Below are 22,921 nucleotides of genomic sequence, written 5' to 3'. Positions count from 1 at the left end.
GAACACTGCGGGCCCGCTGGAATTGTTAGAAATGTGAATCCTGCACTGTGGACCCTGACTGCTTTGTTCTGATTAGAGAAGGCACATGCTCACCTGCCTGGGAGCACACCTGGGAGCCGGGCGCTCACCTGAGAGCTGGAAGCTCACCTGGAGAGGCGGCCCATCTTCCCCACCCGGGAGCTGCTTGTTATCTGCCTGTTATCGTGGGAAGATTAGCAACCTCGGTGCAGAAACCAGAGCCTCCGCCCCGTGAAGACCCCCAGGCCTTGGCAAATCTCCAGCCTGCCCTGTCCATTCGGCTTGCCTTTTCCTACTTCCCCGTGTGATCTTTGTCCTCCTCCCCAGTACAGGCAGTTGGCTTATGGAGGGGCAGAGCAGATGTGTTTGGGTGGCCTGCTGCTCTCCTCTGCTGTTGGCAGGACCGGAATGAACGCGCATGTATGATTCACCCGTCTCTGCAAGCAGTGACCAGCGGCCTTGAACCCATTGGCTGTCCGGTTACAGACCCACACCTGTCTCCCTTCCTGGGCACCTGAGTGCTGGCAGAGCCCAGGCCATGCCAGTGTGTTGTGTAATGAATGCTGTGGTGGCCCTGGTCCCGGGTCTTTGGGGAAATCCCTAAATCGGTGGAGTCCCTGACCTATGCAGGCTCCTTGGCACACCAGGCCAGTGCCTACACAAGAAACCGCACAGCAAACCCGGTCGCCAAGCTCAGGGCGCCTTCTGGCTCTGAAACACCTGTGTGCCAGCGCAGGCACTGCCGGGGGTCTCCGGAGTTTGACATCTGGGAGTGCAAGCATCCTGTGTCCCCTCTCAGGCGCTCTGCTCCGTGACCCTGCGTCCATGTGATCAGCTGCTCTTCCTCCATGAGCTCATCCTTTGTTCCCTTCCACGCCCCCCTGAAATTTCTACAATACCCTCATTTCTTTTCTTTTCAAAAAATATTTTATTGATTTTTTACAGAGAGGAAGGAAGAAGGATAGAGAGTTAGAAACATCGATCAGCTGCCTCCTGCACACTCCCTTCTGGGGATGTGCCTGCAACCAAGGTACATACCCTTGACTGGCATCGAACCTGGGACTCTTGAGTCCCGGCTCTATCCACCGAGCCAAACCAGCCAGGGCAGGAGATTTTATTTTTAACCCCACCGCCTCCCCATCAGCTTTTATTTAAAATTATTATTATTGTTTGAGTGATTGATTGCCTGCTTTTATTTTTAAATCTTTATTGTTGAAAGTATTGCATATATCCCTCTTCTCCCCACTTCTAGCCTGCCCCCACCCCCGCCCCTGCCTCCCCATCAGCTTCTGGAAACACGTGGCCAAAAGCACAGTGCATTGTTTCACCACAGAGAGGTGGTCATCATTGTCCTTATGGTCCCATTTGCCCAACAACCCTCCTTCCGAGGTAAGATCTCACCTTTTTCCGACTGTGAGTACTTCCTGACTTTCATAGTGTCATGCATTAGTTGTGAAATCTACAAAAGCTACAGTTTCTCTTCTCTTTCCTTCCCTGGAGAAGCCATAGCGGGGCATTTACTGATTCCTAGTATTTTAGTGGAACTCCTAGTATTTCAGTCAGTGGACATGATACACCGCTCTGTGCCCGTGCCCAGTTGTGGGGGAATCCCTAACCCCAAAGGAGAGGACAGGGACTGAGACACCCTTCCTGATCGCCCGCAGAAGAGACAAGTGGGAACCTGGCGCCTGCCCAAGCGGCCAGGTCTCCCCATACAGCGCCTCTCCGCCGCTGGACAAGGTGGAGACTTGGAAGACGCTCCCTAACGGGACGCCACGCAGACTTCTGGGAAATGGAGTCCCGCTGCCCCGGGCGGGCCCTGGCAGGCGACTTCCGGCGTCCTGGTGCGCATGTGCGCTCGGGCTGTGTGCGTGTACGCGCAGGCGCCCTGCCGCAGCGCCGCTGTGGCTTCCTGTCCGAGCCCCGGTCACCGCTGCCCCGGTGCCCCCGCTTCGGCCTCAGTTGGGCGAGGACCCGGGGCCTGCGGGGCTGCGCGCCGTCCGGTCGGGCCGCCACCCAGCGGGCGGGGCGGGCGCTCCAGAGCCTGCGCGGGCGGAGCGTGGAGCGGGGAGCCCGAGGCCACCCCGGAGCCCGCGGGCCAGGCCGAGGAGCGGGCGGCGGCGGGTCGGGTCGGGCTGGGCCCGTCCGCCTCGCGGCGGCGCGGCCCGGGAGGGACGTCCCCGGAGTGAGTCTGTCCCGAAGGCCCAGGCCGGCGCCTCGGGGACGCGGCTTGGGAGGCGGGGACCCCGCGGGAGAAGCGGCGCCGCGGAGCCTCGGGGCAGGTGAGCGAGCCCCCACGGGCGGCCGGGCGTGGGCGGCCCCGGGAGGTGGGGTCTCCCGCCCGCAGGGAGCGGCGCTGGGGACTCGCCCGGACCAGGGCGGGAGGAGCGGGAGGAGCGGGACCGCCTCCCGGACCCGCGTGTCTGCCCGGAGGGCGGGCTGCTGGGAGGGGCGCCGCCCCGCACTCGGACTTGCCTGTCTCCCGGGGGAACGGGAGGTCCCAGCCTGGGCTTGGACGGCGCCCTCCTCCCTGCACCCAACACCCCTCCCTCCGCCTCGCCCTCCCGGGTTCCAACGTGTCCCCAAACGTCCGCCAGGACCGCGGTCACCGGCCTGAGCGTGTGCCCACTGCCCTGGAGCCCCCGGGGCAGTCCCGGTGCAGCGCCTCAGGTCAGCCTGCGGGGGGCGTGCTCCGCCTGGGTGCGGGCGGGAGAACGGGGGCCTGAGGAGGGCGGGGACCTGCCGGGGTGTCCCTGTGTCGGTGGGATTGCCAACAGGACTCAGACCCCCCAGGGCAAGTGTTGTGCCCACCGTCTCCTGGTTTCTTAAAGGAGTAAGTCAGCACCAGCCAAGTCTTGTCTGATAAATCAAACCATGCCATCAAGCACATTTATCCCATTTCTGAGAGCACATACTCTGTTCCTCTGTAATCGTTGATTTTTAACGGAAAGAAAAGTAAGGAAGTAGGTAAACAGTATGACAGGTGTCCCCCCTTCCCCCTCCTCCAATCACCACCTTTTTATGTAATGGGACGGCTGTTTGAAAACGGAGTCTGTGTTTATAGTCACCAATGAGAGGGACCTGTCATTCCCTCCATTCCTTTGGGCGGGGCAATGGTTTGGGTGTGTCTGCCCTCTGTCACCCTGGAGCCCTTTCTGAGTGTTCACCGGGCATCATTCTATTGCTTTTTCTTTGGTGATTCTTTTTTTTCTTTTTTCTTTTTTTTTTTTTTAATATTTTTTATTGCTTTCTTATAGAGAGGAAGGGAGAGGGATAGAGAGCCAGAAACATCGATCAGCTGCCTCCTGCACACCTTCCACTGGGGATGTGCCCACAACCAATGTATGTGCCCTCGACCGGAATCGAACCTGGAACCTTTCAGTCCGCAGGTTTATGCTCTATCCACTGAGCCAAGCCAGTGACTCTTATGCAGAAGGTTCCCGGCTACACAGGCCAGGGGCTAGGGTACCCATGACTTCACTGACTTGCTTGTTCTCCCCCAGGTCCATTGCGAACTATCTCTGCACGTTCCCAAGAGCTGCCGAAAATGCACAAGTCCCAGGTGAGTTCCCACTTGCTCTGTAAGACCGCTTAGGGAGTTTCAAGGCTCCATACTTCCACCTGGGAGCAGAGAGCTGGGAAAAGACTGAAATGCAGCTCGGAGAGTGTCGGCCGATCGGCACCAGAATCCTTTGTGAGTTCACCTGTCCAGGTAGCATGATACTTCAGGGCGAGTGAGATTGAGCTGCAAATACAGCCAATGCCCTTGACCGTCATAGGAAAAGGGAAATACCATCTTTTAGGTGGTTTGTATAGACAATAGGAGACTGTGGTTTGTTAGTTGTGGGTTATAAAGATCTCCTAGGACTTGGGAATTTTTCTTTAATAAAGTTGATAAAACATAGATGGCTATGTAACAACCAGGACGTCATTGCAGTATATGGCTTGTACTCGCTTTTTTAGGCAGAGGGCCTCCTGCCCAAGGGAATGATATTTTGTTTTTTTCAGGCACCAAAATATTGTGATTGAAATAGACACATTTCCATTGTTACACCGAAGTCAGGGCACCGGCCTGTTGGTCCTCAGACGTGCCTGTCAGTCTGTGTATCTGGTTGCCCAGAAAACAATGCAAAACCAGTATCCTCTGGTCAGGGTGTCCTCACGCCCCGTTTCCACTCAGGCCTCAGGGGCTGGGCTTGGTCCTCCCCACTTGCCTGCATCTGTCGGTGAGGATTAGCCGGGACCTAATTATAGCCAAATCCTGTGCACATGTGCCATCCTTTCCTCACGTGACACGCATATGCCTTTGGCATCTGTGTCTTCCATACCGATACTTCCTTCTTCACTTGGCTTTAAAATAATTCTGTCTTTCTCCATGTGTCTCTGAAAGATCAAGGGGCTTTCCAAAGTGGGCGGGGATAACTCACAATACTGTTCTTCGTTCTGTAAGATCCGGTGTTCCAAATTCCAGTTTTCTGAATGGTTTTTTATTTGTCCTTTTTCAATCAGGATACAGATAGAGGCCATACCTTGCAGTTGGCCTCTTTTAATAATAACTGTCCCTTTCTGTCGTGTTATTTCCAGGAAATTTGTTTCCTGAAGACACTGGGTGCGCTGAGAGGTCGCTGGTTGATTCCGGGTCAGGGCACATGCCCGGGTTGTGGGCTAAGTCCTCAGTGGGGGCGTGCAGGAGGCAGCCGATGGATGTTTCTCTCACCTTCTCCTTTCCTCTCTAAAAATCAATAAAAGGTCTTTAAAAATGTTTACAAAGTAAGCTGGGTTATCCTCAGTTTGCCCCCCATCTGGACTGTGCTGATTGATTGCTGTCTGTGTAACTTTGCTTTTTAAGTTGCTGGTGCTCCTGGTAGAGCTGGCAGTGAGAGGTGGAATTCACTCAGGCTTGGATCCCGCTCTTTGGGAAGACTGTGCTGACTGTGACATCTGTCCTCTTCCTCCGGAGGCCCTGTTTCCTTCCTGTCGTGTCTTGGATGTTGGCGTCTGTGGACTGACATCCGTTGTCCAGATCCACGAATTCGCTGGGGGAAACCAGCTGGGGATGTGCTTCTTTACCGTTTCTGCTTCGTTTGCAAACTGGGGTCCGCTTCTCGGGAAAACGTCCCCGCGGCCCTGTGATCCCGCGGGAAGGACAGTTCCCGGCATCCTGAGGGGCCAGGCTCTGGTTTCAGCCCGTCCTCTGTGAGCTCAAGGTAATCCATTGGGTGGATGGAGAGGTTCCCCTTTCTGATGTTTACGGGGGCCCATCTGTGCATCCCTTCGCAGCAGTCCCTGCTTCCTTTTGAAGCATTCCCTCTGTGTTTTATAGTAGTTTTCTTTTGTCCAACATTTTATTTCGAAAAGCTTCGAGTTTACAGAACAGTCACAGAGATGGTACAAGAACTCGTTCCTGTGGCCGAGATGCTCAGTTTTTGACATTTTTAACATCTGCTTTATTACTTTCTCTGTGCGGGTTTTACATTTATTTCTGAGTTCTTCGAGAATGGGTGTCATGTCACGCTCCCTCCATCTTTGATTCCGATTTAAGCTTCTAAGATCCAGAATATTCTCTTACATATTCTCGGCACAGTTACTAAATTTAGGAAATCTAACATTGATATGATGCTTTTATCTAATCCAGGTCATCTTTCAGTTTAGCCAGTTCCCCAGGATTCCCTGTGTTTAAATTCTGGCAGAGGCTGCAGTCGGGATAGGAATCACATCAGCTCTTTCTCCTCTCCTCTGTCTCAGCCCCGCCCGGCCCCAGGCTGGCCGCTGGTGGGAGCTGTAGGGCCCACGCTCTCAGTTCCATCTCTCGGAATGGCTGGTGCTTCCCGATAAAGAAAAACCCTGACTTTAGAACTTGAGAGGACAGAGGCATACGTGTGTGCGAGCATGTGTGTCCGTAGACATTTTAAAAGTGTAGCTGAAACCGGTTTGGCTCAGTAGTAGAGCGTCGGTCTGCGGACTGAAGGGTCCCAGGTTTGATTCCGGTCGGGGGCATGTACATTGGTGACGGGCACATCCCTGGTGTGGGGTGTGCAGGAGGCAGCTAATCGATGATTCTCTCTCATCGACGTTTCTATCCCCCTCTCTCTCCCTTCCTCTCTGTAAAGAAAAAGAAAAGAAAAAAAAAAAGTTGTAGGCTGCCGAGACCGGTGTGGCTCAGTGGACAGAGCGCCGGCCTGCAGACTGAAAGGTCCCAGGTTCAATACCGGTCAAGGGATGTACCTTGGTTGCGGGCACATCCCCAGTGGGGGTGGTACTAGAGGCAGCTCATCAATCTTCCTCTCTGTAAAAAATCAATAAAATATATTTTAAAAAAAAGTTGTAGGCTGTTCTCCATGGGAAACAATGTCAGTTACTAAGGATCTGGGTATTTTTTTCCACTGTAATTTTTTGGATTTTTTTCCTTATCCTCTTGGCTATTTTATCAGGGAATTTCTGGTCTCTGTACTTCCCCCAGTATTCCGCTCTGGGTCTTAGCTGGCCCTCTGAGTGAGGGAGCCTGCATCTGCAGCTCAGAACCATTTCCGTCCTCCTGCAGGATGTCCTGCTGCTCCTCCACCTGTGTCTTTCCGGAAACGCCCAGTCTGCTGGGTCTGGCTTCCTTATCGCAAGTTTTCTTCCATCGTTTCAGTTTCTGATTTGCTGAGGGCCGTCCTCACTTATATTCTGTCTCATTTGTTATGCAAGCGTCTTTCTTGAGGATCTTGAAAAAATTCAATAATGCAGTCTCTAATTTCTAAGTATTCTCTGGTGGCTGTTTCTTAGCAGACTGTTCTCATTTTATGGAAGCAATATGTTGCTTAATTTATTAAAAGTATAAATCAATATAATGTTATAGAAGTTGTTTTTTTGTTTGTTTTTTCTTACAACTTGTTTTCTTTATGAATTTGATTGTGTTGTGGTTGGGTTATTCATTTTGATGTTTATCTTTTATTTATACTGTTTTCCTCAGCTGGTGATTTTTGACGTTTTTAATTTCAGTTTCTGAGAGAATTGTTGCCGCTAACGTGAGCGTGTCGGCGAATGAGCCTTCTGCTCCTCTCCCTGACGGAGGGGATGGCTACAGCAGGGGTGGCGAGGGATGTGGGTGTCACATCATTTCCCCTCAGTTTTTATTGTGTGAAATCCCCGCAGCACAGAACATGCTCTCTTCACCAGCTTCACATGCTGGTTCATGGAGTTAATACGTCCACATTGCTGGGCGGCCATCACCCCGTCCGCCTCCAAATGCTGCTCAGCTTGCACACCTGAAACTGTGCTTGTGAACGCGAACTCCCCACCTGCCCAGCCCCAGCAGCCCCGGCCGCCGTCTGTCTGTGAGCCGGACTCCGGACGCACACAGGCCTGTGTGACGGTCACTGGGCATGAAGTCCTGCACTCCGTTCACGTGCTCCACCGCCAGCTTCCTTCTCGTTCAGCGGAACAGCGCTCCGAGTGGGCGCAGACCACGCCGCGCTCACCCAGCCGTCCGGTACCGGCCGGGCACGCCCCTGGCAGCGTGGGAATTGCGCTGGGCACAGGCTGGACACTCTTCCAGGCCTCGCTTCCCGTTGCTTGGGGCGTAGACCCAGAGGTGGGCTCGCTGGGCACGTGGTCATTCTGGCTTTGTTGAGGAGCCGTCAGGCTGTGTTCACAGCAGCGGCCCCCTCTGGCCCCCGCAGTGCCCGGGCCCCAGTCCTCCACACCTTGTAGGGGCCCCGCTGGCGCGCCCGGCGGCTTCCGTGGCGCTGGCTCCCTGCTGCTGCCCCCGGAGAGCCACGCCCGGAGGGAGAGGTGACTGTCCTGCTCTCCTGGGTATTCCGCAGGAGGAAGAGAAGAGGGCCTCGGGGTAACGTTCCCGCCTTGTCACTTAGGGGTCTGGAGTGCGATGTGCCTCTGTCGTGGCCACAGGGTTTCACAGATCCGGCCTCATCGGGCTGCTCTGCGCGCCGAGAGCAGGAAGCGCGGCTGCCTGTCCTGTGTCGGTGCCAGCCGGCCAGGCGCTGTGCCCGGGACCTCTGGCCGGGCCTGGGCACGCTCCGGCTGCGTGAGTCTCTGTCCCCGGGCGGCGGCCCAGCGCCTGCCTGTCCAGCGTGCCCGCAGCTCTGGTTTCTCCCCTCCTCCCGCCTCCGGATCCGCTCAGGGAGGCCTGCTGTGGGCAGCCAGCGTCCGGCTCCAGGGAGGGGCTCCGGCACATCTCTGTGAACTGGGCTTTTGGGTTTGTCTTGGGCCGGAAAGGAATGGTGTGTGTTCGGCTTCCACTTGAATTAGGATCCCTTCACACGGTGCACAGTGTCCTCAGCAAAGCGCCCTCCCGCCCCTGCCCATGCCAGCCCTGGCACTGATGCTGCTGCTGTTTTTCCGTCGGCACTTCCTGCCCCTCCTCTTCCTTCTCGTCCTGCGGAATACCCAGCGGACCCGGCGCCTGAGCTGCAACAGGAAATGTCAATACTTTGCTTCTTGCATGCATGGCTCTAGCACCTGGGCATGCGCGCAGACAGCAGCTCCCCCTGCTGGCGGGTGGGGAGGAGAGCAGGGGGGGCCGCGCGCGAACAGCACCGAGAGGCCGGGGAGAGGAGGGGCCCCGACAAAGGCGCCTGAAGATCTGACAGGGACCAGGGGTGCTCCCCCTGCCGCCGCTGTCCGGTCACTTCCTGAGCAGCAGTGACGCCCCCGCTCAGTGCTCCCGCTGTGAATCAGAAAGCGGGTCCTTTGGTTTGAGGGTTTTGTCATCATTTTTTGACACAAAAAGGAACCCAAATGCCACGCGTTTCTGACATGGTTCGTTCCCCTCCCACCACCTGTAACACAGAGGGATCCGGGGCCCTGGCTGCCTCTGCCAGTGACCCGGTAAGCTCTTGTCCCCGGACACCTCGTCCCCGTCCCAAGTCCCATCGCGCTGCTGTTACAGGAGCCGGTGTCGTTCAAGGATGTGGCCGTGGCCTTCACCCAGGAGGAGTGGCAGCAGCTGGGCCCGGAGGAGAAGACCACCTACAGGGACGTGATGCTGGAGAACTACAGCCACCTCGTCTCCGTGGGTGAGCAGACAGCTCCCTGCACTGCTGCTGGGCCGGGGGGCGGGGGCGGGGGGGGGGCGAAGGAGGGGGCTTCTAGATCCATGATTTCATCCTCAGGTTTGAAGAAATAGGATTGGATTCCTTTTGGGCTCCCGGTAGAGTACTTGTACCTCTGCTTCTCCATCAGAACGTTCTAACTTTGCCCTGGATGGTGTTGCTCAGTGGTTAGAGGTTGGCCCGTGCACTAGAGGGTTGTGGGTTCGATTCCTGGTCAAGGGCATAAACCCGGATTGCAGGTTCGATCCTGGCCCCTGTCAGGGTGTGTGTGGGAGGCAACCAATTGATGTCTCTCTCTCACTTCAACGTCTCTCTCTCTCCCTGTCTTGTTCACCGTCTCTAAAAATCAATGGAAAAAAACATCCTCAATGAGGATTAGCAAACAATAAACAAAACCAATAAGGTGCTGTGCGGCCTCCAGGCCGCGCCCTCCCTGCAGCCGTGCCGTCTCCTCCCCGCAGGGTACCACAGCGCCAAGCCCCGTGTGATCGCCAGGCTGGAGCAGGGCGAGGAGCCGTGGGGGGCGGACGGGGACGCGGCGTGCCCAGGTGAGTGAGGAGCGGGTCCGCGTTCAGAACGGCCCCGGGCTCGGGAGTGCCCGGTCTCCGTGCCGTGGTGCCCCGTTCACCGCCCCGGGGCCCAGGGGCAGCTCCCCCCGCTGCGTCCACAGCTTCCTCGTGACCGTCCGCCTCTGGCTCTGCGTTCTCAGTGCCTCAGCTGCTCCGGGACCACAGTCTTCCTCGTCCGCAGGCGTCAGAAGGCTGACGAGAGAGGCTTTCGTGTTCTCTCTACGGAGGTCCGAGGCCAGCACCCCCAAGGCGTGTGCTGTGCTGTTGGGAGGATGGGACACAGCTCCCCGCTGTGTCCCCACTGATCGGCGCCTCCCCCGTCGCTCCTCCTGCTGTCTGTCTGTCTCCCGGGTGACGGCAGCCGCTGGGGAAGGGGTGTCGGCAGCGGGTTGGTTCCTCCTCTTCCTTCCTCAGGAAGCTGACCTGGGCCTGCTCGCCACACCGTTACTTTTCTCTGGGTTCTTAAAAGGGTTCATTCGGTCCCCATGTCAGGATCTGCGTTTGTGTTTATGCTGCGGATCCAGCTGCCTCCTGACCCTCCACTGTGGTCCCTGACAGAGGCCAGAGCCAGTGAGACAGCCCGCCGCCTCCATCCTCAGAAAGCCCCTCACTGCTGTGGTCCTCCCGCCCGCTCTGCTTAGGCAGCTGCAGTGAGCACAGGAGCCAGGCTTGCGGAGCAGCGGGGTTTGGAGCCAGGGCAGTGCTGGTTTGAATGGAGCTGTGAGTCCCGGTAATGACAGACTCACCGGTGAATGGACTTCTCTGATCTTTCCTGTGTGTATTTGGGGCTTTTGGGCTCAGGATTGTAGGTTTCAGAGCAGGTTCTCGGGATTGCGGTGAGTGTGGGCGAGAGTGGCTGACAGCAGTTTAGAGGATCCCATAATCTGTAAGAAGTTCAGATGTTAGGGGCAACTTTTGGAATCTTTTTTAAGGTTTTACACCAAATGAAACCCAGGAGTGTGGGAACTCTTATTTGTGTTGAGAATTGAGTTATGGTGTTGTGTCAGGGACATGACTGCTTTTAGGAAGTTTAAATCAGAAAATTGAAGGAAAATTAATGGTGGACCTTAACGGGCTTTTGTTGTGTCCAGCCATTCCAAGCAGATGCGTGAGCTAACGGGATTAGTCTGTTCCCAACCCCGTGGTATAGGCACCCTTGCCCTCATTTCAGTGAGTGAACCTGCATCAGAGTTAAGTCACCTGCTCAGGTCCCCAGCGTGTCGTGTGTCTGTGTTGGGGTCCCAGTACCCTGACCACTGGGCTCTGTTGTGCAGACAGGTTCAGTGGGAGTTAAATAAGACTGTGCACCCTTCAGAGCGCTGATCTCACTGGAAAGGTCTCCTGCCGTCCAGTCTTCTGGTGTTGGGACATTTCTGTGCAGGGAACTCTCCTTGGTGAATGTGTTCAGGGCTAGGGGGCTGGGACCCTGGTAGTTTGGTGTCTCTAAACATGAGGAACATGGAGCTTTTAGAATGTTCTTTTGGATTTCTGTGCAGAATAGAAAGGCAAAGATTTTGGGAGGAGCTCTGCTGGTGAGGATGTTACCATGGTAATCCTGTTGTGGAGTGATAGTTCACAGTTTAGTATAAGATTGTAATCTGCTTTTCCCAAGCGTCATCCATCCTTGAATGTTTCCTTTGAACATACATCCAGCCGTTGTTCTCCCACTGCCCCGTGTGCTCTGCCTGGGCCTAGCACTCTTCCAATGCCTTCGTTCTCTGCTCACCACTGTGCTTGTTTATTTTACCTTTTACACCAGAGTTTGAACATGTTTGTAAAGTAACAAAGCTACTTGTATTCAAAGTGAATTTATTATTTCTTTATCCACTAACACTGAGTCCTACCTCACTCTTATCCTTTCCCCATGATTCCCCTAGCTCTGCCCGTGTGTGTGTGTGTGTGTGTGTGTGTGTGTGTGTGTGTGTGTCTGTCTTGAATGACAAATCAAGGGGAAAAGAGGATTATACATGTGAGTTATTTTTTATTTGTGGAAATTGGCCTAAAAGCCAAGAGTTAACCCCACAGTAGGGTAATTGAGTACCACTCCTATCCTGTAACTACTATATTCAGATTCACAAGGTTTATTTAACTTTATTCCTTTTCAGAAGAAATCAAGAAATTTGATGATGTATTAGAAAGAATTCAAGAAAAGGAAGATGAACGTTCAAGGCAAACTGTTTATATAAATAGTAAAATCTTAATTGAAGAGAGAGAGAATACATTTGATAAAACTTATAATACAGAAGCAATCTTTGTTCCTTCAAGCATATCTCATAATTGTGTCTCTTGTGGAAAAAATGTAGAATCTAGTTCAGAATTAATTATTGGTGACAGAAGCTATGCAAGAAAAAAGTCTGATGAACTTAGCGAATGTGGGAAAACACACCATGGAGAGAAACCTTATGAATTTAATCAAAATGGGGAAGGCTTTTCTCAAAATGAAGAAAGTATTCTTCAGAAAGTTAATGTTTTAGAGAAACCCTTTGAGTATAATGAATGCGTGGAAGCCTTAGACAATGAAACCGTCTTCATCAGTCATAAGAGAGCTTATATTGGGGAGAAGCCCTGTGAGTGGAGCGACTCTGGACCAGACTTTCTTCAGATGTCAAATTTTAATATGTACCAGAGATCACAGGTGGAAATGAAGCCCTTTGAATGCACTGAGTGTGGGAAATCCTTCTGTAAAAAGTCAAAATTCATTATACATCAGAGGGCTCACACAGGAGAGAAACCTTATGCATGTAACGTATGTGGCAAATCCTTCAGCCAAAAGGGAACCCTCACCGTTCATCGGAGATCACACCTAGAGGAGAAACCTTATAAATGTAACGAATGTGGGAAAACCTTCTGTCAGAAGTTACATCTCACTCAGCATTTGAGAACTCATTCAGGAGAAAAACCCTATGAATGTAGTGAATGTGGCAAAACCTTCTGCCAGAAGACGCACCTCACCCTCCACCAGAGAAATCATTCAGGGGAGAGACCCTATCCGTGCAGTGAGTGTGGGAAATCCTTCTCCCGCAAGTCAGCCCTCAGTGACCATCAGAGGACACACACAGGAGAGAAGCTCTATCAGTGTAACGACTGTGGGAAGTCCTACTACCGAAAATCTACCCTTATCACACACCAGAGAACACACACAGGAGAGAAACCTTACCAATGCAGCGAGTGTGGAAAATTCTTTTCTCGAGTGTCATACCTCACCATACATTACAGAAGCCATTTAGAAGAGAAACCCTATGAGTGTAATGAGTGTGGCAAAACCTTCAATCTGAATTCAGCCTTCATTAGACATCGGAAAGTACACACGGATGAGAAACCCTTTGAATGTAGTGAATGTGGAAAGTTTTCTCAATTCTCTTATCTTACTGACCATCATACAACTCATTTAGGAGAGAAACCCTATGAATGTAATGAATGTGGAAGAACTTTCCTTGAAAATTCAGCCTTTGGTGGACACCAGTCACTTCCAGAAGGAGAGAAGTCCTATGAATGTAATATATGTGGAAAATTGTTCTCTGATTTGTCATACTACACTGTACATTATAGAAGTCATTCAGAAGAGAAGCCCTATGGGTGCAGCGAATGTGGGAAAACTTTCTCCCATAATTCATCCCTCTTTAGACACCAGAGAGTACACACAGGAGAGAAGCCCTATGAGTGTTATGAATGTGGTAAGTTCTTTTCTCAGAAGTCATATCTCACCATACATCATAGAATTCATTCAGGAGAGAAGCCTTACGAATGTAGTAAATGTGGAAAAGTCTTCTCTCGGATGTCAAACCTCACTGTACATTATAGAAGCCATTCAGGAGAGAAACCCTATGAATGTAATGAATGTGGGAAAGTCTTCTCCCAGAAGTCATACCTCACTGTGCATTACAGAACTCATTCAGGAGAGAAGCCCTACGAATGTAATGAATGTGGGAAAAAATTCCACCACAGGTCAGCCTTCAACAGCCACCAGAGGATCCACAGGCGGGAAAATGTGACTGTGCTCAATGAGGGGAATCTCCTGTGAAAGTCAGGCCTCATTTTAGAAAAACCCTCTGAATAATGATTTGGAGTCAGATATGAGCTGAGAGTTCATGTTTTTGAACGGGGGAAAACATTCAGATGTTAGGTTCATTTTCATCTGACTTTTCACAGAAGGAGAGTCCCTAAGAAGGCAACAGGAAGAAATGCCTTCGGCAACACGCTACAACTCATTGGACACTAGATAATTTATACAGGAGTCAGTTTTATAAATATTTAATATTTATTTTGGACTAACGTATTTACATATCAGGGAGTCATACCAAGGCAAAGTCTGTCAAAATTGATAAATGTGGAAAAATATTTTGTCTTGGAAAATGTTATACCAAAAGCCATATTTCTGATGTAAAATCACATGTTTATAGGAAAGATGTCAGAAACTGTCACCTCTAAACTTTTATTGTATAAAATGAAGTTTTCAAATCATCAGGACTTGATAAGATCAGTAGCATTAAATACCTATGTGGAAATTTATATCATATTTTAAAAATGCAATCTAATAACTCTATGCAAGTTTGAATTTGAATAATTTATGAGAAGGCAATATTCTTATTTGTGTATTAAAATGGCAAAATGTTGGTGAGATGTTTGGCAGGTACAAATAGTTAAATGCATAAGTTTCTATTATTTTCAGGCACTTATAAATGGGTTTCTAATAAATGTCTCACCAATAGTGATTTTTGTATTTTTCAACTACATTTGAGGGGGGAAAAAGGTTTTAAGACATACTATTTTCATAAACAATAATAGATAAAGACAACTCTGCTGCTCTTACTCTATAAAATATGCCCAGCTCTGATCCCATCCCTGTTTTTTAACCCACACATTTGATTGTGCATTGTGCCTCAGAAGCGTTATCTATACTTTTTGTTTGATATGAATACAGTGTCATTATTTTGTGCACTGCCCCTTATTTCCAGTATTTGGGAACAAATTAATACACGTTTCTAGCAAACATTTTTTTTTTTTTTTTAACTGGATGTCCTTGCTCTTCTCTTGCCTTGATGGAAGAGTTTGGTGTCTATCATTTCTTAACATGATTCAGAGGGTAGGTCCTGGTTAGTCCAAACCAGTCGTGATGATCCATTTTGATTGCCTGTAGCTCTTTCATCGTAGTTGCATGGCCCCGTCCTGGGGAGACAGAGTGATTAGATGTGTCTTGCTCCAGGAAGGGGAGGGTTTAATAATTAAAAATCAGTAACCGTGATGCCACATGAAGGAAAGTAATCTAGGAGGCAGGAAACGAATGTGGTGACATCGCCATTCACCTGTGTTCTTTAGTGGAATACAGAGTATCTTAAACTACAGTCAGCATCATGCTTAGTGGGGAAATACTGAAAGTTTTCTCCCAAGATTAAAAAACAACAGCACAGCCGAAACCGGTTTGGCTCAGTGGATAGAGCGTTGACCTGCGGACTGAAAGGTCCCAGGTCCGATTCTGGTCAAGGGCATGTTCCTTGGTTGCGGGCACATCCTCCATAAGGGGTGTGCAAGAGGCAGCTGGTCGATGATTCTCTCTCATTGATGTTTCTAACTCCCTATCCCTCTCTTCCTCTCTGTAAAAAAATCAATAAAATATGAAAATAAATAAATAAATAAATAAAAAACAACAACAGAACAAACAGACAAGGATATCGACTATCACTCATTTTACTCAGTACTGGTGACCTGTGCACAGATTCATGCACATTGAAATGAAATTAATTAAAAGGTGATTGGTGGGACGGGAATGGTGTAGATGGGTCAGACATGCCCTGGAGCCAACTTCCCACAGTCCCTCTGGCATCGTCAGAGTGAGGGGTTCCCTCCAGCAGGTGGGGTCCCTCTGCCTGGTCTGCAAGGGTCAAGCCGAAACGGGCTCCGACATCCCCCGAGGGGTCCCAGAGTATGAGAGGGCACTCTGCTAAGTTGCTGTCATATAGGGTGTGGAATACAAATGCAAGTGAGCAGTAAACCAGATTTGGGACCAACCATGCCCCAGCCAGAACATAACCCACCACCGAAGGTGGACTCACGCAGGCGGCCTCGACAGGAATTGGGCTCCCTCCTCTCTGGTTTCAGGATGTATTACCTGAGAACCACCTCTGCCAAGTCACTGCAGCTCAGCAGCTCCTGCTTTGAGCATCTGCCCCCTGGTGGTCAGTGCACATCATAGTGACCAGGCGGAGGGACACAGCATATTAGCCTTTTATATACATAGATGGTTATGCAGAAGGACCTAGCCAAAAAAGTAAGGGGAGACTTGTAAGCCAAAGGCTTACGATTTAGAATGAAATGGCATGATTTTGTATGTAGAAAAGTCTGAGAATTATACAGACAGAATTAATGAGTAAATTCAGCAAGGTCCATGAATACAAATTCGTTATGAAAAAATTGCTTTACTATACCAGCAATAAACATAGAAAATGAAGAATTTGGAAGCAATAGCACTTATAGTAGCATCAAAAATCCTCAAGTGCCTAGGGGAAAACTTACCTAACCGTGCTTTCAAGATAAAAACAAAAACAGCTGCAAAACAGAGAGACATCCCTGGTGCATGAGTTCCCGGACAGATCCTTCATGTGGTCCTTCTACCCACCCCTGAAATGGTTAGCGTGAACAGCAGCAGGAAAGCATGTGTTGGCAAGAATGTAAACAGCAGGAAGTCCGTGCTGCTGCTGGCATTGCCAGTTGCTAGATTTTGGAAATCCGGTGCTTCAAGCCAAACCCTTTTCCCAAACCTAGCAGAAACACGGGATGTCCACCAGAGACATGGACTGGGATGTTCATGGTGTAAAACGCAGAACCCAGAGCTCTCTGAAGGGTGAATGAACTTCATGGTATATTTCCCCTCAGGATGCTGTAATGCAGAGAGAATTAACATACAATTATGCAGCTTCATTTCACAAATAAAGTCAAAAACAGAATCCAGAGACAAAAGTGAACATCGTGTCTATTCCTTCTGTTTACACTAGGAGCAGGCGAAGCGTGTCTATCACTTAGACATCAGGAGAGCCGTTGGCCTGGGCACAGGCTGCGGGTGGGGGAGGGGGTCACTGGTGGGGTACATTGTATTTGAAATGTGGTGCTGACAATCCCAGTGTTCTGTGCACTCGGGATATGTGTGTTGTGTGTCTCTGCATGTGTGCTAGACTTCCATTAAAAGTGTTTAAAATCACAAATGCCTACCATTTCTGTTGCTCAGCATTCTTGCCATATTTTTCTAGATGAGTATGAATATGCTGCAGAACAGCAAGTAAATGGTAGATTTTGCATAATTCTGTGCAGGAAATACTCTTTATAGTAGTTTCCATAGCAACTGCTAAGATTTTCTACACTGTGACCATAAAGCTTAATGACTATAATGTATATTTTAAGTGAAATATTTGAAAGGTCATTACATGTTTTGTCATCCTACCCTTTGCATATATGAATGGGTCTGAACTGCCTCTTCAATAAAGAACTAATGTGTGTAAATGTTTCCTATTTTCTCAAATTGTTCACACTCCTGAGAAAGGGGTGCATCTTTTCGCTGTCACCAAGGTGACCTTTCTTTGCAGTAAGAAATATGGCGGTGAGTTTGATTTGATGGAGAAAAAGTATATTTTAAAGTTTTCAGGTAATCCTTTCAGATACACAGTTATCAGCACCAACGTGAGTGGGTAAAGGAAAAAACTAAGACTTTGACCCATAAAAAAACAGCTCTTGCCCTAGCCGGTTTGGCTCAGGGGATAGAGCGCTGGCCTGTGGACTGAAGGGTCCTGGGTTCAAGTCCAGTCAAGGCACGTGCCCCAGTAGCGAGTTGATCCCAGTGGAGAGGGAGGGGGGCGCAGGAGACAGCTGATCAATGATTCTCATCGTTGATGTTTCCTCCCTCTCTAAAATCAATAAATATATATATATTAAAAAAAAAATAGAGATCTTGGTTGGGCTCAGCTGATGGCACAGATGACATTTGCTGGAGCGCATACTTGGTTTTATTTCCCCTTCCCCTGCCCGCCTGACGGGATGTGTGAACAGGTGAACTGCGCCCCCTGCTGGCGGAGGGGTCAGCGGCGAGGTGAGGTCTGATCCCGCATTGGCTGCCTGTTCCCAGGCGAGCGGCCCAGCCTGGCGCTGCTCGGCCTCCACTCAGCCCGCTCCTGTGGTCACGGCCCTGTTCCTCCCATGCTCACTGCTCAGCGTGGGGCCAGGTAACTCCAGTTTGTCTCCAGTCTCCCCGGTGGGTCAGAGAGCAACGCAAGGCCGCCTGTGCCTGAGGACAGAGTTGCACCCAGTTGCGTTCGTCCCGGCGGTGCAGGAATGCTGTCACCCACAGCGGGGACACGGCGGCCCGCAGCACCTCCCTGAGCAGCGCTCCCCTCGTTAAACCGGGTGCCGGCCACAGAGACGCCAGCAAAATGTGCGTCCCTCCTCCCGCGGCCTCTGTGTCGTGGAAAACCCCGCACGTGGAAGAGTTTACGGCTCCGGGCCGATCGGCAGCTGCATTGACCTGCCGCTTGTGAGACGGGGCTGGAGTGGGAATCAGTCAGAGCTCCGCAGGGGGCAGGCGGGCCTGCGGGGAGAGGTGGCCGGGGCTGGGAAGGAACGTGCAGAGAGCGTGGCATCTGCTGAGCGGAACTTGGAAAACCACCCTCTGCTCCACGCGTGCGCCCATCAGCACTGCGGCCCTGCGGGCGCGGCTGGGGCAGGTGTGCAGGCGGCGGCCGGGGGCAGGTGGCGGCCGGGGGCAGGTGTGCAGGCGGCGGCCGGGGGCAGGTGTGCAGGCGGCGGCCGGGGGCAGGTGTGCAGGCGGCGGCCGGGGGCAGGTGTGCAGGCGGCGGCCGGGGGCAGGTGTGCAGGCGGCGGCCGGGGGCAGGTGTGCAGGCGGCGGCCGGGGGCAGGTGTGCAGGCGGCCGGGGGCAGGTGGCGGCCGGGGGCAGGTGTGCAGGCGGCGGCTCCTCCGCGCCCTGGGCCCGGCCCCGGCCCCCCAGAGGACGGGGATGACTGAGACCCTGGGAGGGGGCGGTCTTGCCGCGCTGGCCTGGGAGGTGCCCGGGAGGTGGGCATCCCCGCCGGCCGCGGTGGGCTGTGGCCACGTGTGTCCTCCCGGAGCCACGCAGATCGCAGTGCCCTCGGCCTGTCCCCCCGGGCCCGGGGCTCCGGGAGGACGTCCGGTCGGAGGACTGAGGATGCGGCCGCGGGAGGGACAGGAGCCGAGCCCGGGCGCCCGCGGGCGTCTAGAGGGCGAGGATGTGCGGTGAGAAAGCGCCCGGAGGGACGGCCTGGGCACACAGGTCCGCAGGAACATTTTATTTTTTCTGCCTGGCGCTGTGATGAGGAGCAGACAGAGGAGAGCACAGGTGCCGGCAGCCAGGGGAGCCGGCTCGAGCTGCGCAGACCGAGCGGAGCTCAGGGCGAAGGGAAAGGGCAGGCGCGTGTGACTGTCACGTAGGAGGGAAAAAACAAGACGGCCGGAGCTCTGAACAGGAATGGTCCGGACACAGCCATGCCACTAAAAAGAAATGTAAGGACATTAAAGATAAAAGTGTGAAACGGTTCCATGAGGAGGCCATCATTCAAACCTAACAGACCTGTCATCTTCCCTTTCTGGCCAGACTCATCTCCTGCCTAAACAACTAAAAACTGGACAACAAAAAAAATAAAATAAAGTAAAAATGAAAAAATAAAAACTGGACAAAGCCGATGAACCGCAGCGCTCGGACACTGGACATGGGGTGCGGGCCCGTGACCCCTGAGAGGAGAAAGTGACCCGTGGTCTCCCCAGCGGACGGCCTGCAGGGACCGCAGGCCACAGTGCGGGCCCCCCCCCAGCAGCTGGGTGGTCTTCGGGCCGAGGAGGCAGCGTCGGGCCAGGGGGCTGGAACCCGCAGCGGTGACTGCGCCTGAGAACCCGCAGGCGCCGGGCTCCTGGGACGGCTGGGCTGGGGGCTCACGTCGGGGTTGGGACTCGCACCCGAGAAGAGGGACTCGGCGGGAGGGGACCCCAGGGTCCCGCCATCAGGGTGGCCTGGCTTAGGGGTGTGTCCCGTGGGGGAGGGCTTGTCTGGACGCCAAGGGTGCGGTTAAAGGATGGGGGCGTGGCCACTACGAGGGGCGGGGCCATCGCGAGGGGCGGGTGTCACAGTGGTGGGCGTGGTTGGGGCGGGGCGGAGCCATCACGAGGGGCGGGTGTAACAGTGGGGGGCGGGGCAGGGCCATCGCGAGGGCGGGTGTCACAGTGGTGGGCGTGGTTTGGACGGGGCATGGCCAATGCGAGGGGCGGGTGTAACGTGGTGGGCGTGGCCAGTGGCGGGGCGTGGTTTGGGCTCGAGCCAGCACCCAGAGCTTCAGAAGCCGCGCCGGCAACTGCCTGCACCTAACAGTCCTTGGGGATCCCGAGGCTGCGAGCGGGCTGTGCACAGGTAATGGCCCTGGGAGGGCGGGCGGGCCTCCGGCCGGGGACCGGGCTCCTGGGCGGGGGAGGACGGAGGGGAGGAGGGGAGGGGAGGGGAGGGGAGAGGGCGGAGAGAGGTGGGGCAGGGTGGGCGGAGCCTCTGACCCCCCACCCGTCACCCTCTCCCCCTGCAGCCCCGACTGCCTCGCCATGTGGGGCCCACTGGTCCTGATGCTGCTGCTGCTCTCGCTCAGCCCCGTCCCCAGCGCCACGGCGGCGCCCATCCCCAATGCCGGCGACCAGGACTCGCAGAACCTGCCCCAAGGTCCCGCCGCCCTGGAGGGGCGCGTTGGGGGGTAGGGAGGAGGGGCGCGGCCTAGGGCGGGGCCCTGGGCGGGAGAGGCGGGAGTGGAGAGGGACGGGGACGGACAGGGGGACCAGATGGGGGGCTCGGGCTGGTTTGCCCTTGAGGGTCAGGGGGGAGGCAAGGGGGAGCCGCGGGCTGGCAAGAGCGTCCACCACTCAGCCGCCTCCTGCGAGCTCGGGGGCCCGGGGGGCGGGGGGCGGGAGAGGGGGACTGGGAGCGACACCCCGGCAGCCCGAAGCCCTCCTGGAACCCCCTCGTCCTTCCCCAGGGGCCAAAGGAGGCGACGGGGAGCCGTGGCCGGCGGAAAAGCCGGCCCCGCACGCGAGCTGCCCTCCGACCTGAGGCGGCGGCGGGGCCCTGCGCCCCGAAGCCCGGGGCCGGCCCGCGGCTCCCGGAGCCGCCCCCGCCCCGCCCCGCCCCGCCCCGCCCCGCCCCTTCCCCGCCCCAGCCCTTCCCCCGGCCCCTTCCCAGCCCCTCCGGCCCCTCCCGGCCCCCCGGGCCCCCCGGGCCCCGCCCCGGAATAAAGTTCTTTCTCCGCGGCTGCCGCGTCCTCTCCCGCCGCCCCCAACGGAAAGCGGGGCCCGCGCCCGAACCCCGAACCCCGAACCCCGCACGAGCCCCCGGGGCGCGGCCAGTGGGTTCTCTTAGGATCCAGACACGCACGGAGTCAGTCCCTGCGGTGCCTGGAGGGGACCCCCAAAGTCCAGCCCCCAAAACGCACCCTTCAGAGCGGCGGCCCAGGGGTCAGAGGAAGGTCAGGCCGAAGCTCCGGTGCAGAGACCGGCACCGCCGCGGGCGGGTGGGGATGGGGGCCGGGCTGGCTCTGCCTGAGCGGCACCTGGGATGGGGGCTCCGCTCTCTGCACCCACGGGAGTGCGGTCTCCCTCTCCCGCCGGCTCCTGCGGGGCGCCCGCCTCAGGGGAGAGGGGGCGAGAGCTAGAAACATCGATGAGAGAGTCATCGATCAGCCGCCTCCTGCACGCCCCCACTGGGAATGTGCCCACAGCCAAGGTCCATGCCCTTGACCGGAATCGAACCCGGGACCTTTCAGTCTGCAGGCCGGCGCTCTATCCACTGAGCCAAAGCGATCAGGGCGTGTCTTTTTATTTTAATATTTTAATTGATTCAGAGAGGGAGAGAGAGAGAAACAGTGATGAGAGAACCATGGATCGGCTGTCTCCTGCGCGCCCCCTACTGGGCATGCATGGAGCCTGCAGCCCAGGCACGTGCCCCAGATCAGAGTCAAACCTGGGCCCCTTCGGTCCGCAGGCTGACTATCCACCGCGCCACACCGGCCAGGCACAGGAGCGTCTTGGAAGAGAATGAGTGCTGACGCCGGAGCGGGTGGCAGGTAGTTAGCATAGAGGAGCCTGGAAACCGCGCTGCGGTGAGCGTGGCGGGCGCCGAGGACGCGGGGCGCAGCGGGGCGCGGGGCCTGCGCAGATGGCAGGCGGCCTGCTGCCGGGAAGCAGCCCCGCAGCCCGGTGCTGAGCGGAGCGGTAGACAGAGGACCTGTGTGTCCCCTTCGGGGAAGGCCAGCGACAAGCACCTCTGGGGCGGCCACCTGCCTCCCCTGGGTGGTGCATCCTGCGCCCGGAGTGGGACCCCAATGTCTCCTGGGTGAGGGGCGGAGGCGCCACCGCGGCGCAGAGGGCCGGCCCCCCGGGCCCAGGCACCCTGGGGGGAGGCACCCTCCAAGGGGGAGGCACCCTCCGGGGAGGCACTTGGGGGGCACCCTCCAAGGGGGAGGCACCCTCGGGGGGAGGCACCCTGGGGGGGAAGCAACCTGGGGGGGAGGCACCCTCTTGGGGGGAGGCACCCTCCGGGGGGAGGCACCCTCCGGGGGAGGCACCCTGGGGGGGAGGCACCCTCCGGGGAGGCACTTGGGGGGCACCCTCGGCGGGGGAGGCACCCTGGGGGGAATATGCGCCCAGGCGGGGGGGGAGGGCTCTGGAGCGTCGCTGGGGCCGGCGCTTTGCGGCGGGAGGCGGGCAGCGGGCAGCGGGCAGCGGGCAGCGGGCAGGGCCGGGGGCTGGGACGCCGGCGGGCGGTTGGCAGGCCGAGGCTCTCCCCGCGGCGGCTGCGAGGTCACCCTCGCGGGGAGCGGGGTCCACGGCCGCGCACGGACCCCTCCCCGCGGGAGGAACGGAAACGGGGCGCCTCCCTCCCCGGCCCGGGAGCAGCGCGCTGGGGGGCCGCGCGGAGGGCGAGGCCCAGGGCCCCCGAGAGGAAGGCAGGGCCGGGCCCGGGCGGAGCTCGTGGGGTTCCCGGGCGGGGGCGGACCGCTCTGTTGAGACCCGGAGCCTGGCCCGGTGAGCTCCGCCGGCCTCCGCCAGGGGCGCGGGGCGCAGGGTTGGCGGCGGGGCCGGGGGCGCGGGGCGCAGGGCTGGCGGCGGGGCCGGGGCGCGGGGCGCGGGGCTGGCGGCGGAGCCGGGGCGCAGGGCGCTGGGACCGTCCCGCACCCGCCCGCGGGGGGGGCCTCCGGGTCCGAGACAGTGAGTGCGGCTCGGGAGGAACTTAG

The 22,921-nt window shown here is 55.4% G+C and overlaps 1 protein-coding gene across 2 annotated transcripts; it reads left to right on the top strand.

The window, feature by feature from the left end:
• Positions 1-1,705: 1,705 nt before the first annotated feature.
• LOC118710814 (RB-associated KRAB zinc finger protein) lies at positions 1,706-20,811 on the top strand. 2 transcript variants are annotated; one of them, XM_045576438.1, is made up of 6 exons: positions 1,706-2,300; positions 3,522-3,580; positions 8,912-9,038; positions 9,536-9,622; positions 20,228-20,358; positions 20,669-20,811. In XM_045576438.1, the coding sequence occupies exons 1-5, from the start codon at positions 1,811-1,813 to the stop codon at positions 20,263-20,265; spliced, it is 801 nt and encodes a 266-aa protein (XP_045432394.1). In that variant the 5' UTR covers positions 1,706-1,810; the 3' UTR covers positions 20,266-20,358; positions 20,669-20,811. The 2 variants fall into 2 exon arrangements, with proteins under 2 accessions (XP_045432394.1, XP_045432393.1); XM_045576437.1 differs by lacking the exons at positions 20,228-20,358; positions 20,669-20,811 and adding an exon at positions 11,749-14,382 and having other exon boundaries at positions 1,796-2,300.
• The last annotated feature ends 2,110 nt before the right edge of the window (positions 20,812-22,921 follow it).

This window comes from Pipistrellus kuhlii, unplaced genomic scaffold (assembly GCF_014108245.1).
Source record: "Pipistrellus kuhlii isolate mPipKuh1 unplaced genomic scaffold, mPipKuh1.p scaffold_m20_p_8, whole genome shotgun sequence".
NCBI lineage: Eukaryota > Metazoa > Chordata > Mammalia > Chiroptera > Vespertilionidae > Pipistrellus > Pipistrellus kuhlii.
This window is presented reverse-complemented; position numbering and strand designations above follow the sequence as displayed.